The 16,536-nt window shown below is 44.6% G+C and overlaps 1 protein-coding gene across 1 annotated transcript in view; it reads right to left on the bottom strand.

Annotated features, from left to right (window-relative positions):
• Positions 1-15,670, bottom strand: part of COL6A2 (collagen type VI alpha 2 chain) — a 32,656-nt gene extending 16,986 nt beyond the window's left edge. Inside the window, exons 1-2 of the mRNA XM_052650162.1 lie at positions 15,607-15,670; positions 62-201 (exon numbers count right to left, since the gene is read on the bottom strand). Of these exons, the coding sequence (XP_052506122.1) occupies positions 62-200 (139 nt within the window). The 5' untranslated portion in view covers position 201; positions 15,607-15,670. The remainder of the gene's footprint in view (positions 1-61; positions 202-15,606) is intronic.
• Positions 15,671-16,536: the final 866 nt, after the last annotated feature.

Genomic DNA, 16,536 nt, shown 5'->3' with positions numbered 1-16,536 from the left:
TAGGCCCCGCCCCATCCCTGCCCCACTCGGCCCCGCCCCACCACACCCACACCAGTCGTACCTGGGCAGCTATTCCTGTCCGAGGTGCCAGGGCTGATGACCTCCTGCTGCTGAGCATGGACGGCCCCCAGGAGCCCCCAGAGCAGGAGGGCGGAGCAGGGGCTGCGGAGCATCTTGGCAGCACCCTTGAGCCTCGACATCCTGCAAAAGGGGAGGGTGGTGCTGCAGACCGTGCCCCACCCTCACATGACTGGCCCCCAGCCCCCTCCCCAGATGATGCCGGGGGGACACACGGAGGTCAGGAAGCACCTCAGCTCAGGGTGCGCCTTGTTCCCTTGCCTGGGTGGGGACCACAATAACTGAGTGGGAGCAGAGACTGCAGGCCTTGGGCTCCACTCTCAGTGGGACCTTCACGGTTCCCCCCTGCCCTGCGCAGCCTGGGTGCAGAGATTAAAGCAAGCTCCATGGGAGCATCAGGAAGTCCAGGAGGGTTTCCTGCAGGAGGTGATGGCTGTGCCCAGAGAGGGAAGTGCCCAGAGGAAGGGAACTCCCCGCCCAGAGGAATCTAGTTTACAGAGGACACTCGATTGTGTTGACTGAGAAGGTGGAGTGAGGCGGAGGCCAGGGGTTCTGAAGAACCCTGAAGCCTCCAACCACTGGTGATGGCCGTCACTGGACCTTAGGGGGCCGGTGAGGGCTGAGCGTGGGATGTAGGCAAAGCTTTGTCTTCCACTACCCGTCACCCTGAGGCCCATGGAGGAGGGACCCCAGGGAGGGCGCCAGGAGGCCCACCATGTCCTGTGTGAAGGAGGGGACCGACGGGAGACTCACCCAGATCAGCAGTTTTCTCCATGTGCACAGGCATCACATGCCACACATTATACACACACCACACACACCACATACACAGATATCACACCCACATACATCATATACTCACACATCATACACACACCACACATCATACACACCACACACCACACACATTATACACATCACACACTCACACATACACACACCACACATACATTATACACATCACACAAACACCACACACACCTCATACACATACCACACACACATTAAACACACACCATACATATCACACACACACACTTCACACCACACACACAGACATCACATACACATCATACACTCACACATCATACACACATCATACCACACACCACACACATTATACACACCACATGGCACACATATATTATACATATCACACAGACATCACACACACAGACATCACACACACATCACACACATACCACACACAGATTATACATACCACACATACACACACCACACACACAGACATCTCACACACACATCACATACATATCACACACACATTATACACATCACACACACACACTCCACACCACACATATCACACACACAGACATTACATACACACATCATACCACACACCACACACATTATACACATCACACACTACACATACATTATACATATCACACACACACACACAGACATCACACACATCATACATATACCACACACACATTATACACACCACACACACACACCACAGACATCTCACACACACATCACAAACATCATACACATATCACACACATATTATACACATCACACACACACTCCACACCACACACACAGACATCTCACATACACATATCACATACATCATACATACACACACCATGCACACATTATACATATCACACACACACTCCACACCACACACAGACATCTCACACACACATCACATACATCATACATATATCTCACACACATTATACACATCACACACACACTCCACACCACACACCACACACACAGACATCTCACACACACATCACATACACCATACACACACCATGCACACATTATACACATCACACACACACTGCACACACACAGACATCTCACACACACACATCACATACATCATACACATATCTCACACACATTATACACATCACACAAACACTCCACACCACACACACCACATACATAGACATCTCACACACACACATTATACACATACCACACACACTCTACACCACACACATCACATACATGGACATCTCACACACACATATCATACACACACCACACACACATTATACATATCACACACAAACTTCACACCACACACACAGACATCACATACACACATCATACACTCACACATCATACACACATCATACCACACACCACACACATTATACACACCACATGGCACACATATATTATACATATCACACAGACATCATACACAGACATCACACACACATCACACACATACCACACACAGATTATACATACCACACATACACCACACACACAGACATCTCACACACACATCACATACCTATCACACACACATTATACACCTCACACACACACTCTACACCACACACATCACATACATGGACATCTCACACACACATATCATACACACACCACACACACATTATACATATCACACACACACTCCACACCACACACACCACACACATTCCACAAACACACACATCATACACCACACATCATCCACACACCACACACACACAGTATACATACCACACACACACTCCATACCCCCCCACGCATCACACACATACATCATACCACACACATCATACACACACCACACACACATTATACGTATCACAACACACTCCACACCACATATACCACACACACCACACACTCACACATCATACACCACACACACCATGCATTAACACACATAATAATAAGAGGCCCACATAATAAAGTGTACTGGTGGAAAATATTATTCTCAAATGTAATGAAAACTTCTAATAGTATCTACCCAGTGGAAAAACACAAAAGCAACAACAAAATACAGAAATACCCAAAGGGAAAAATCACTTTGCCCTATGGGAGGCAATCTCCAAGGTATCCCCCTTGGAGTCCTCTCAGCCCCAAATTATCACTGACCACTGTGGCCGACAGAATAACTTGGAGTGTGTTGTGTGCCTTCCACACGTGGGACATAAAAGGCATGGTGGCTTCTGCCTGGTCCTCTCTTAAACTGCTTGCTAAGGAGGAGGCCGTCTGTCATGACATGAAGACGTGCCAACAGCCTTTGCAGCAGCTCATGAGGGGAGGTGATGAGGCCTCCAGCTGACAGCGGTGAGTGAGCCATCTTGGAGGCAGAGCCTCCATCCCAGCCAAGACTTCAGATGACCGTGGCACAGCCAATATCCTGCCTGCACCTTGCAAGGGACCCTGAGCTGGAAGCACCCAGCAAAGCCTCCCTTGAATTCCTAACCTGAATAAATTACGAGATAGTAAATGCTCAGGTGGCGCTAGTGGTAAAGAACCTACCTGCCAAAGCAGGAGACATAAGAGATGTACGTTAGATTCCTGGGTCGGAAAGATTCCCCTGGAGGACAGCATGGCAACCCACTCCAGTATTCTTGCCTGGAGAAGCCCATGGACAGAGGAGCCTGGCAGACTACAGTCCATAGGGTTACAAAGAGTCAGACATGACTGAAGTGACTTAGCACATTGTTTTAAATCACTGTTTTTGAATACTTTATTATACAGCAATAAATCACTAATAGAGGCATCAAACTCTTCTTCTACAACATTGTAGACTGAAGATGAGACAATAATTCAGAATTTTGACAGGAAAATAGAATGACCCAAGGATGTTTACCCAGCTACCTTATCTTTCATATACAAGAATAAATATCTCAGAAAACTAAAAATAGAATTCCCATATGATCCAGAAATCCCAATTCTGGGCATATATCCAGACAAAACTCTAATTAAAAAAGATGCATGCACCATATGTCCATAGCGGCACTACTTACAATAGCCAGGACATGGAAACAAGCTACATGTCCACTGACGGAGGAGTGGATAAAGAAGAGGCAGTGCATATTTAATACACACAATGGAATGCTGCTGCTAAGTCGCTTCAGTCATATCTGACTCCAGGCTCCTCCGTCCCTGGGATTCCCCAGGCAAGAACACTGGAGTGGGTTGCCATTTCCTTCTCCAATGAATGAAAGTGAAAAGTGAAAGTGAAGTCTCTAGGTCGTATCCGACTCTTAGCGACCCCATGGACTGCAGCCCACCAGGCTCCTCCATCCATGGGATTTTCCAGGCAAGAGAACTGGAGTTGGGTGCCACTGCCTTCTCCACAATGCTACTCAGCCAAAAAAAGAACAAAATAACGTCATTTGCAGCAACATGAATGTAACTAGAGATAATCAAACTAAGTGAAGTTAAGTCAGACAAAGATAAATACCATATGACATAAGTGACATGATATGAAATCTAAAATATGGCATAAATGAACTTATCTACCAAACAGAAACAGTCTCACAGACATAGAGAACAGACATGTGGTTGCCAAGGGGGAGAGAGGATGGGCAGGGAGTTTGGGGTAAGTATGTGCAAACTAACATTTAGAAAGGATAAAAACGCAAGGACCTGCTATATAGCATAAGGAAGTAAATTAGATATCCTCAGATAAGTCACAATGGAAAAGAACATAAAAAGAAAGCATATACATGTCTATCTGAATCATTTTGCTGTACAGCAGAAATTAACACAATACTGTGAATCAACTATACTTCAATTAAAAACAAATAAAGAGTAAAAAACGGATAAGCACCTCAGATGTAAATGGGCTCAGATCTATGCCACCTCCACACCATTCCTAAAAAATATTCTGCAAGGAGTTTCTGCAAACAATAGAGAGGTATTGTGGATTTGGTTCCAGACCACCATAATAGAGCAAATATAATAAAGGGAGTTTAGGGAGGTTTTTGGTTTTCTAGCACATAGAAAAGTTATGTTCACACTATAATGTAGTCTATTGTGTGAAATGGTGTCTGCCTTAAAAACAATATACATAGCTTAATTAAAATATTTTATCAATAAAAAATGCTAATCATCATCTGAGCCTTCAGAGAGTTGTGTTAGTAGTATTAAAGACTGCTGATCGCAGATCACCATAACAAGGTAATAACGAAAAAGTCTGAAATATTTCAAGAATTCCCCAAATGTGACAGAGACACAAAGTGAGCAAATAGAGCTGAATAAATGGCTCTGATAAACTTGCTCAATGCAGGGTTACCACAAGCTGCTGATTTGTAAAAACCAAAATATCTGCAAGGTGCAATAATGTGAAGTACATTAAAATAAGGTATGTATGTAACAGCTCTATTAAAGCCACCAAACATCCATTTATGATTAAAAAAATCAGACAAGGCAAAACCCCATAAGAGATTTAGGAGTTGGATTAACACCATAAAGGATATAAATTTCAAATCAAGAAAAGTTATGACAAACCTAAACAATGTATTAAAAAGTAGAGACATCAGTTTGCTGACAAAGGTCCATCTAGTCAAAGATATGGTTTCTCTAGTAGTCATGTACAGATGTGAGAATTGGACCATAAAGAAGGCTGAATGCCAAAGAATTGATGCTTTTGAATTGTGGTGCTAGAAAAGATTCTTGACAGTCCCTGGGACTGCAAGGAGATCCAACCAGTCAATCCTAAAGGAAATCAACCCTGAATATTCATTGGAAGGACTGATGCTGAAGGTCCAATACTTTGGCCACCTGATGCAGAGAGATGACTCAATGGAAAAGACCCTGATGCTGGGAAAGACTGAAGGCAGGAGGAGAAGGGGACAACAGAGGATGAGATGGTTGGATGGCATCACCCACTCAATAGCCATGAATTTGAGCAAACTTCAAGAGACAGTGAAGGGCAGGGAAGCCTGGGGTGCTACATTCCAGTGGGTCACGAAGAGTCAGACCCAAGTTAGCAACTGAACAACAACAATCAAATTTTACACAAAACTGACATAGATGTTTTTGTCTCCATGGGTCACAGACTCCTTTAAGAATGTGGACAATTTTACTCGACACAAATACACAGATTTCTCGTGTACAAAAATCATATTCCTTATTACTTCAGTGGACCCATCTATGGAACTGACTCTGGATTTAAAACTCCTGCACTTGAAGAATGACCATTAGAGTACAAAAATTAAAAAAGACAAAGAATGTTGATCTCATTCTATTACTCACCGTTGTATCGGAAGCCAATGCAATAAGACAGTAAAAAGAAACAAGTATACATCTTGTAGAGGATGAGATGGGAACTCCTTATTAAAGATGGTACTATCTACCTAGAAAACTCAATAAGATAAACAGAACAAAGTTTAGGGGAGAGAGAAAGTGGTTTCAATGAGGCAGTTATAAGAAAAATACACAAAAATCTACAGGTTTTCTTCTATCAGGAACGACCAACTAGAAAAGGTAATGGAAAAAATACTATTTACACTAGCAAGAAAACCAAAATAAATCCAAGGAATAAACTTAACAAGAACTTAAGGATGTGCATGACTTATGGAAAAAACTCAAAAAATTTCCAAAGAACACAGTTGGAGAGAAAAACCTTGTTTTTAGATGAGAGACACAATACTTAAGAATATCAGTTATTTCAGAATATCAGTTATTTCTAACCAAATCTATAATTGAATGTAATTTTGACTAAAATTTCCAATAAATTTTATTTTTTGCCATTATTTGTTGACAAAATAAATCCTAGGTTCATCTGAAGGAATAAATAAGAGTAGGTGAGAAAAATAAAAAGTGAAGGTTGATAAAATTTATGCTATCAAGTGCAATAATGGAATACAATCACAGTAATGAAGTATTTATTGTTTTGGAGCTGGAAATGGCCAGAAGACCACACAGCAAGTGGCATAAAACCAAATGAGAACTGAAAAGATGAGATGGCTGTTTTCAGAGCAGTGAAAGAAGGCTGGGAAAAGGGCTCACAATATGACTAAAAGTAATCCTGCCTCATGCAGGGCACCCAAATAAAATCCAGGAGGAGAAAATAACTGTGTGTAGAGCATGGACTGAAAAGTCTTTGAAGAAAACAGAAAAGATGAAGTGGCATGAAATGCCCATGATTCCTCTGCACCAGATGGTACACTGCAGATTTTTAAGCTTCACAACAGCCCTTGGATATTAGTACCAATATAACCTCCATTTCACAGATGAGGAAACTGAGACCAAGACAGGTAACTTGACCAAGGTGCTCAGCTAGTAGCTGAGCTCCAGATCCAGGCAGCATGGTTTTGAGTCCATAGTTGTGATAACTGGGCTCTCACATATCACCTTCATTACAACAAAGCAACATGGGCAGAGTGGAAACAGACCAAGAGCCAGGCAACGATCTTCCCAAAGCTTGATCAAGATTTAACATTTTTAAGGCTTAAACATTTTGATAGCCTGCTATTGTGTATATATTTACAACTATAATATGTTGTTTTCTGTTGTCTTAAACTTTTTATTAATATATAATATCCTTCTTTGCCTCTTATAACTCTTTTTGACTTAAAGTTCACTTTACCTGGTGTTGGTATAGCTGCCCCTGCTCTCTTTTGGTTCCTATTCGCATGGAATAGCATTTTCCATCCTTTCACTTTCAACCCATTTGTGTCTTTGGATCTAAAGTGAATCTTTTGTAGACAGTATTTAGCTGGATGGTGTTTTTTTTAAAGTTCATTCATCCAGTATCTGTCTTTTGCTTGGACAGTATAATCCATTTACAATTCAAATAACTATTGATAAGGAGAGAATTACTTCTGTAGTTTTGCGATTTGTTTTCTATATACCTTATAGTTTTTTGTTCCTCATTTTCTGCATTACTGTCTTCCTTTCTGTGTAGCTGATTGTTGTAGTAAAACATTTACATCCCTTCCTCATTTCTTCTTGTGTTTTTCGGTACTTTCTTTATGGTTACTATGGGATTAACTTAACATTATAAAATTATAACAATATAATTGGAATTTATGCCAGTTTAACTTTGTGCTGCCTGCCCAGTCATGTCCGACTCTTTGTGACCCCATAGTCTAGTAGCCCCCCAGGATGCTCCATCCATGGAATTTTCCAGGCAAGAATATTGGAGTGGGTTGCCATTTCCTACTCCAGGGGATCTTTCCTACCTAGGGACAGAACTTGTGTCTCTTGTGTCTCCTGCATTATCAGGCAGATTCTTTACCACTGTGCCACCTGGGAAGCCAGTTTAAGTTAAACAACATACACACAAAAAACTGCTCCAAAAACCAAGCAAATATTATTTTTAATGCATTGGTCCCTTAAATTATGAGGAAAACAAAATGTGGAGTTACAAAATAAAGTTACAATAATACCAGTTTCAAGAAGAACAGAGCTGGAGACTATACCACAAAGATACAGTAATCAAAAAAATATAGTACTGGCACAAAAACAGACATATAGATCAACAGGAAAGAACAGAGAGCCCAGTGCATAAACCCATGCACTTACAGTCATTAATCTATGACAAAGGAGGCAAGAATATACAATGAAGAAAAGACAGTCTCTTCAATAATTGGTGCTGGGAAAACTGGACAGCTAAATGTGAAAGAGGAAATTAGAACATTCTGTAACACTATATATAAAAATAAACTCAAAATGGATTGAAGATCTAAATGTAGACTGGATATCATAAAATTCCCAAAGGAAACCAGGGCAAAACACTCTGACATAAATCACAGCACTATTTTTTTTCCCTTTGTCTCCAAAAACAAAGGAAATAAAACAATTAAATAAATGAAATCTAATTACATGTAAACGCTTTTGCACAGCAGGGGAAACCACTGACAAAATGAAAAGACAATCTGCTGAATGAGAAAAGGTATTTGCAAATGATACGACCAGTATGAGTTGTGTGTGTGTGTGTTAGTCACTCAGTTGTGTCCAACTCTTTGTGGCCCCATGAACTGTAGCCTGCCAGGATCCTCTGTCCATGGGATTTCCCAGGCAAGAATACTGGAGTGGGTTGCTCTTTCCTTCTCCAAATAAGGGGTTACTATACAACGGAGATCCAACCAGTCCATTCTGAAGGAGATCAGCCCTGGGATTTCTTTGGAAGGAATGATGCTGAAGCTGAAACTCCAGTACTTTGGCCACCTCATGCGAAGAGCTGACTCATTGGAAAAGGCTTTGATGCTGGGAAGGATTGGGGGCAGGAGGAGAAGGGGATGACAGAGCATGAGATGGCTGGATGGCATCACTGACTTGATGGACGTGAGTCTGAGTGAACTCCGGGAGTTGGTGATGGACAGGGAGGCCTGGCGTGCTGCAGTTCATGGGGTCGCAAAGAGTCGGACACGACTGAGTGACTGAAATGAACTGAACTGAACTGAACTGATCCAACATATATAAACAGCTCGTACAATTCAACATCAAAAACACAAACAACCCAATTAAAAAATGGGCAGGAAAACTGAATAGATATTTTTTCAAAGAGGAAAGGCAGATGGCCAACAGGTACAGGAAAAAATTCTCAATACTGCTAATCATCAGGGAGTTGCTAATCAAAATCACAATAAGATATCACCTCACACGTGTCAGAATGGTTATCATCAGAGAGAATACAAAAAACAACTGTTGATGAAATGTGAAGACAAGGAAACCCTCATGCACTTTTGAAAGGAATTGGTGGATTCCACTGTGTAATCAGTTGGTGCACCCACTGTGGAAAACAGTATGGAGGCTTCTCAAAAGAACTCCTGGGTATACATTAGATTAATTATTGTTTTTTTAAAACATGTATTAGTCTCTCAAATCATGTAGAAAATAAGTGAGTTATATGCCATTGTTATATTATTATTGTTATAATAACAGCTTTATAAAATTGCTCATGTATTTACCTTTACTGAGATCTTTATATCTTCATATGACTTCAAGTTACTGTCTACTGTCCTTTCCTTTCACCTGCAGGACTCTCTTGAGCATTTCTTATAGGGCAGATCTAGTAATGAACTCCTTCAGCTTCTGTTTATCTGGCAATTTTTAAAGTTTGCCCTCAATTTTGGGGGACAGTTTTGCTGGATATAGAATTTTTGGGTGACAGATTCTTTTCTTTTAGCATTTTGAATATGTTAACCCACTGCCTCTAGTTTCCAGAGTTTCTGATGAGACATCTGGTAATGTTATTGAAGTTTCTTTGGATCTGATGAGCCACTTCTTTCTTGCTGATATAACATTTTTCTCTTTGTTTTTGTCTTTTGACAGTTTGATTATAATGTGTAATGTGTGAGTCTCTTTAAGTTCATCTTATTTGTCTTGATATTTATATTCATGTCATTCATCAAATTTGGGAAGTTTCTTCAAATGTTTCATCTGCCATTTTCTCTCTCTTCTCCTTCTGTGATTCCCAAAACTGTATGCAGGTCCTTTAGGTTCTATTCACTTTTCTTTAATCTTTTTTTTCTTTATGCTCCTCAGACTCATAATTTCCATTGTCTTATCTTCAACGTCACTGATCTTTTTTTTTGCTCAAATTGGCATTTGAAGCCCTCTAATAAATAAAATCATTGTGCTCTTCTGCTCTGTTAGATCTTTTTTGATTCTACCAGGTTTTCTATTTATTGATATTTCTATTTTATTAACACATTATTTTTTACTTTCTTCAGATCTTCTTTAGCTCCTTGAGCATCTTTAAGATAGTTGTGTTAAAGTCTTTGTCTAGTAGATCCACCATGATGTCTTTCTCAGGGATGGTTTACATTTTTTCCATTGAATGGGCCATATTTTCCTGTTCATTTACTTGCCTTTTGATTCTTGTTAAAAACTAGACATTTGAGTCTAATATGGTAACTCTGGAAATCAGATTCTTCTCCTTCCCTAAGGTTTGCTATTTTTGATTGTTTTTGTTTTATTTATGTTGTAGGCTGTCTCTGTGCCAAGGATCAGCCTGAACAGTAAAGGTGCGTGTGTACATGCCAAGTCACTTCAGTTCTGTCCGACTCTTTATGACCCCATGGACTGTAGCTCGCCAGGCTACTCTGCCCATGGAATTCTCCAGGCAAGAATACTGGAGTGGGTTGACATCTCCTTCTCCAGAGGATCTTCTTGACTCAGGGATCAAACCTGCATCTCTTATGTCTCCTGCATTGGCAGGCAGGTTCTTGACCACTTGGGAAGAGTAAAGGTAAGGTCTTCTTATATCCTTCTTATATCCTTCCTGAGCCTGTAATTTCCCCTAGATATGTGTAGTGCCAGTCTAATTTCCCCTGTATATGCAATTGCTTTCCAATGTTATAGTCTTCAATGTCTGACTTCCAAAATGAGAAAAAGAGAAAAATAAAAGGGTGGGGGAGGTGGCAGTCTTTTAACTCCCCTGGAAGTCAACTCAACCAGAGAGGGTAAGGCTTGCAATGATAGGGAAAAATGTAACAACAAAGGAAGCCTCAAAATATTTAAAAAGAAAATATCATGAAAAGTATCTTCTCTGATTACAATGGGATGACTTTAGAAGTCAACAACAGAAGGAAAACTAGAAAATTCACGGAATTGTGGGATTAAACAACTCACTCTTAAACAACCAAAAGATTAAAGAATAATCGCTAGGGAAATCAGAAAATACTCACAGACTGATAAAAATGAAAACAAGACATACTAAATACATGAAACACAGTAAAAGCAGTATGAAGGAGAGAATTTACAGCTATAAGTGTTTACATAAAACAAGAAAGATCTCAAATCAATAACCTAACTTTACAATTTAAGGAACTAGAAAAAAAACAAACTAAACATACATCTAGCAGAAGGAGTGAAATAATAAACATTAGAGCAGAGATAAATGAAATGGATAATAGACAAACAAAAGAAAAAAATCAATGAAACCAAAAGTCGATTCTTCGAAAAGTTCAATAACACTGACAAACCTTTAGCTAGATGGACTAAGAAAAAAAGAGAGAATACTCAAATCACTAAAATCATAAATGAAAGTGGGAAATTACTACTTATTCTACAGAAATAAGAAGAATTATAAGAGAGTACTATAATCAGTTGCACATCAACAAATTAGACAACCTAGATGAAATGGACAAATTCCTAGAAACACAAAACCTATAAAGAGAAAATCATGAAGAAAAATCTGAGTATTATTAGTAAGGAGTTTGAATCAATAATTGAAGATCTGACAAAGAAAAGCCCTGGACCTGACGGCTTGACTGCAGCCATGAAATTACAAGGTGCTTACTCCTTGGAAGGAACATTATGACCAACCTAGACAGCATATTCAAAAGCAGAGACATTACTTTGCCAACAAAGGTCCGTCTAGTCAAGGCTATGGCTTTTTCAGTGGTCATGTATGGATGTTAGAGTTGGACTGTGAAGAAAGCTGAGCGCCGAAGAATTGATGCTTTTGAACTGTGGTGTTGGAGAAGACTCTTGAGAGTCCTTTGGACTGCAAGGAGATCCAACCACTCCATTCTGAAGGAGATCAGTCTTGGGTGTTCATTGGAAGGACTGATGCTAAAGCTGAAACTCCAATACGTTGGCCATCTCATGCAAAGAGTTGACTCACTGGAAAAGGCTCTGATGCTGGGAGGGACTGAGGGCAGGAGGAGAAGGGGACGACAGAGGATGAGATGGCTGGATGCCATCACCGACTTGAACATGAGTTTGGGTAAACTCCGGGAGTTGATGTTGGACAGGGAGGCCTGGCATGCTGCAATTCATGGGGTCGCAAAGAGTTGGACATGACTGAGAGACTGAACTGAACTGAACTGATGAAGCATTTAAAGTGGAATTAATATCAATCTCAAACTTATCCAAAAAAAAATTGAGGAAGAGGGAATACCTCCAAACTCATTCTATGAAGTCAGCATTACAGATGGCATCATTGACTCATAGAATATGAATTTGTGCAAACTCTGGGAGACAGTGAAGGACAAGGAAGCCTGGTGTGCTGCAGTCCAAGGGGTCACAAAGAGTTGGACACAACTTAGCAACTGAACAATATTACCCCTGATAGCAAAACCAGATAAACACTACAAGAAAAGAAAACTACAGCCTAAAATCCTCAACAAAATATTAGGAAACAGAATTCAACAGGGACTTCCCCGGTGGTTCAACAGGATAGAAAAGGGTTAGACATCATGATCAAGTGGGATTTATTCCTGGAATGCAAAGATGGTTCAACATATGAAAATCAATTAATGTAACACACCACATTAACAGAATGAAGGAAAAACCCACATGAGCATCTCAATTGATGCAGAAAAATCTTTTGATCAAATTCAATATCCTTTCATGATTCAAAAACTCAACAAAGTAGGACTAGATGGAAACTATCTCAGCACAATAAAAGCCATTTATGAAAATCCCACAGCAAATATCAAACTCAATCGTGAGAAACTAGAAGTTTTTTAAGGTCAGGAACAAAACAAGATGCCCATTTTTACCACTTCTATTCAACATAGTATTGGAAGTCCTAGCCAGAACAATTAGGCAAGAAAGAGAAATAAAAGATAGACATAAAATTATCTCTGTTCATAGATGATATGATCTTCCATGTACAAAATCCTGAAGAGTCCACAGAAAGAAACTGTTACATAGATGAATTAATCTAAATAGCAGAATACAAAGTCAATACAAAAAAATCATTTGCATTTCTATACACCAACAATGAACAACACAAAAGGTAAATTAAGAAAACAGTTCCATTTGCATTAACTGCACTGTTACTTTGTGATCTGGCCCAACCCCAGCGAGTACTCAGGGTAGGGGCTGGCCTCCAGGTCCTGTTCAGTGAGCAGAATCCCATGAGCCCCATTTCTCTGCAGATGTGCCCCACACCAGGGTCCCCCGGCTCTGCACAAATGTTTGAAAGGAGTCACAGGAGGGACCAATCCAGTGGAATGTGGGGTGGGGTTTAAAATAAAAGAATCAAACTATTTGGGTTTTTCTTAAAATAATCATGAGAGTCAAGTTTTCCAGGTATCATAAAGCATTCATGGCAGCAAACTCAGTCTCCCTCCACTCTGTACCTGGAGACCCTGTCCTACAGATGAGAGGAAGGCAGGCTTGGCCCACACCCTCTGCTGAGGCCTGGGAAGACCCCTGAGTCCTGCTTCTTCTCCCAGGCACTGGCCCATTCCAGGGAGCTCGACTGACCCGAGGGACTTCAGGCAGGTCCACTGCACCACAGAGCCACTTGTGCTGGCTGGCGACGCAGAGTCCACTGGCTGTGGATGTGTCCTGCCCGACCAGGTGACCTAGTGGCCAGAGCCTGGTCTCCTATATGTTGCCTTGCCTGTGGCTTCCACCTTGGGCGGGCCCAACAACTGCCCCCAACCTGCTGTGGTCTTCACAGCCCTGCCCCCAGGTCAGTTTCATCAGCCCAGGGTGGCAGCTTTGCAGTGGCCAGAGTATTTCAGAGGTCCATTGAGACCCACGTCTGGCTGAATGGATACATCTTTGCCCCTTGTGTCTAGCCCCTCCAGTCACCTATGCCCCAGGGGCCTAGGCCCTCTCCCCAACCCACCTCCTGACACCAAGCGACAAGAGGAGGCAGACCACTTCCCTCCTTCCAAGGAGCCCCAAATTCCCATCAGGCCTCCTGGCCCTGGTGAGGCAGACAGAGGCAGGCAGGGAATAAACCCTGCTGTAAGAGGGCCTCCAAGCCAGAGCTCCTTTACTAGAAACTAAACCCAGGGAAATGTGTGGACCTCAAGCCTCCTTTTTGGGTGTCAATCTGCAAGTGAAGAGCCTTTCCTTGGGGACAGCTGGGCGGCCGAGGGGTGTGGGAGCTGTCAGCTTCCTCCCTAGGTCCACAGGAGGATGTTTGGGGGCCCTGGGCAGGATGGCAGGCACACAGGGGTGGCATCCTGCTGTTTTCGGTCGTCCTTACTGGTATCAGCAGGTATTCCCAGCGGCAGACCTCCCCCCACCACCCCAGTAGGTGCTAGGCCCTGTCCCCAGCTCTGCTGGGGAGGATCCCGAGGATCCGGGGCAGGTGTGGGGCCGGCCTATACAGGGAGCCGCCCAGCACAGTCAGCACCCGCTCCCCCCCACCCCCCGCCCCCCCCCCCCACCCCCGCGCGCTCCCCTCAGTCTCCCTCAGCAGACTCTCTGGTGGGGGGCAGATGCTCAGTGGACACCTCCAGCCTCAGAGGACTCGGGCAGGCTGGGCTCCTGCTGGCTCCTGCGTAGGTGGGGTGTGACTGTGACCCCCTTCCCCTGCTCTCCATCGGAATGTCAGGGACCCCTCCTCCCATGAGGCCCACTGCAGGGAAGCTGGCCCCTGGGAGCTCATTCTAGGGACGAGTCTTTCTGGGGAGGAGGGACAACCGCTCCCTCTCAGCTGAGCCAAGGAGGGGGGCCAGCACCCTTGGACACTTCGTGCCCAGTTTCGTGTTGGGGGGGGTCATCCCATGGGAGTGAGTTCGGCTCCTCAAACTCTGGAGATGTCCCCAGGCACGAGACACAGGACCGAACCTCCCAGGAACGGCCAGGGGTCTGGCTGCAGATGGGGGACCGGGCACGGATGGCAGGCGCCAGGAGCCCCCGCACGGCGCCCCGAACGGGGACCCGGCTCTACCCAGGAGAGAAGGGGGCAGCCAGAAGGGTCCGCGCGCGAGGCGCCCCAGGAGCGGACCCGGGGGCTCCAGGCGAGGCCGGCGGTGCAAGTGGGAGCACCGCGGCGGGGGCGGACCCCCACCGGGCAAGACCCAACTCCCCGCATCTCCGCGCCGCGCGGCAATGCGCTGCCAGTGGCCTTACCTGACCGTGCTTCGGACGCCCTCGTCGGACTCGTCCGGAGCAAAGAGGCTCCGGGTCCTGACCGCGCAAGACGGCGCCGAGTGGGCAGAGGGAGGGGCGGCGGGAAGGGCCGCCGCCAGACCCCGCCCCCGCCCCCGCCCCACCCCGCCCGGCGCCCCGCGCCACTGCTCCGCGCCCCCGCCCCTCCGCGGCGCGACGGCGGCCACCGGGCGGCGCTGCGGCCACGTGGATGGCGGCAGGGCGGGGCCGGGAGGCGACCCAAGGGGACAGGGGTGCGGATGGGGGGCGGGAAGGGACCCAGGGGGCAGGGGTGCGGAAGAGAGGCCCCTCTGCGGTCCCTGCTAAGTCAGGACCCCTCCCTGTTCTTGGATGCTGCTCCAGCTGGACACCTGCCCACCTCCCTGCTTGCGGCACACTGCCCCATTTCCTGGCGACCTGGAGTGTCTACTACCCGGCCTGCGGCACCTTACTCACCACTCACTCGGCCCTCGGCGGAGTGGCCCTGGGAGGCTGCACAGTCCCCCCGCCAGGCGTCCCCTTCCCGAGTCCCCCTTGCTCAGAACCGGCAGGCTGCGGTCTCGTTCTTTGCTCAGGGACACGCAGCTCTGTGACCCATGGATCACAATGTGTGTCTTGCACTGGGGTCCCCGCCACTCAAAGGTGAAGGGCCGGCCTGGAGGGGCAAGGGTGGCCAGGATAGCGGGAGCCTCAGGCTCTCTGGGTGGAGAGGAGGGTGCAGGGGACTGGCAGACCGTTACCCTGTGAGAACCCCAGAGCTACTGTTGGGACTGGGCCCTGGGGTCTCTGTGATGTCCCTGCCTGAGCAGAGTGAGAAGAGGTCCCAGGTAGGGCTGTGGTGGGGGTTGCCACTCCCTAGGACCAATGCTCCTGGAGAAGGGATGCAGACGGGATTGAGGGTGAGGTCCCTGG

This window comes from Budorcas taxicolor, chromosome 1 (genome assembly GCF_023091745.1).
Source record: "Budorcas taxicolor isolate Tak-1 chromosome 1, Takin1.1, whole genome shotgun sequence".
Lineage (NCBI taxonomy): Eukaryota > Metazoa > Chordata > Mammalia > Artiodactyla > Bovidae > Budorcas > Budorcas taxicolor.
This window is presented reverse-complemented; position numbering and strand designations above follow the sequence as displayed.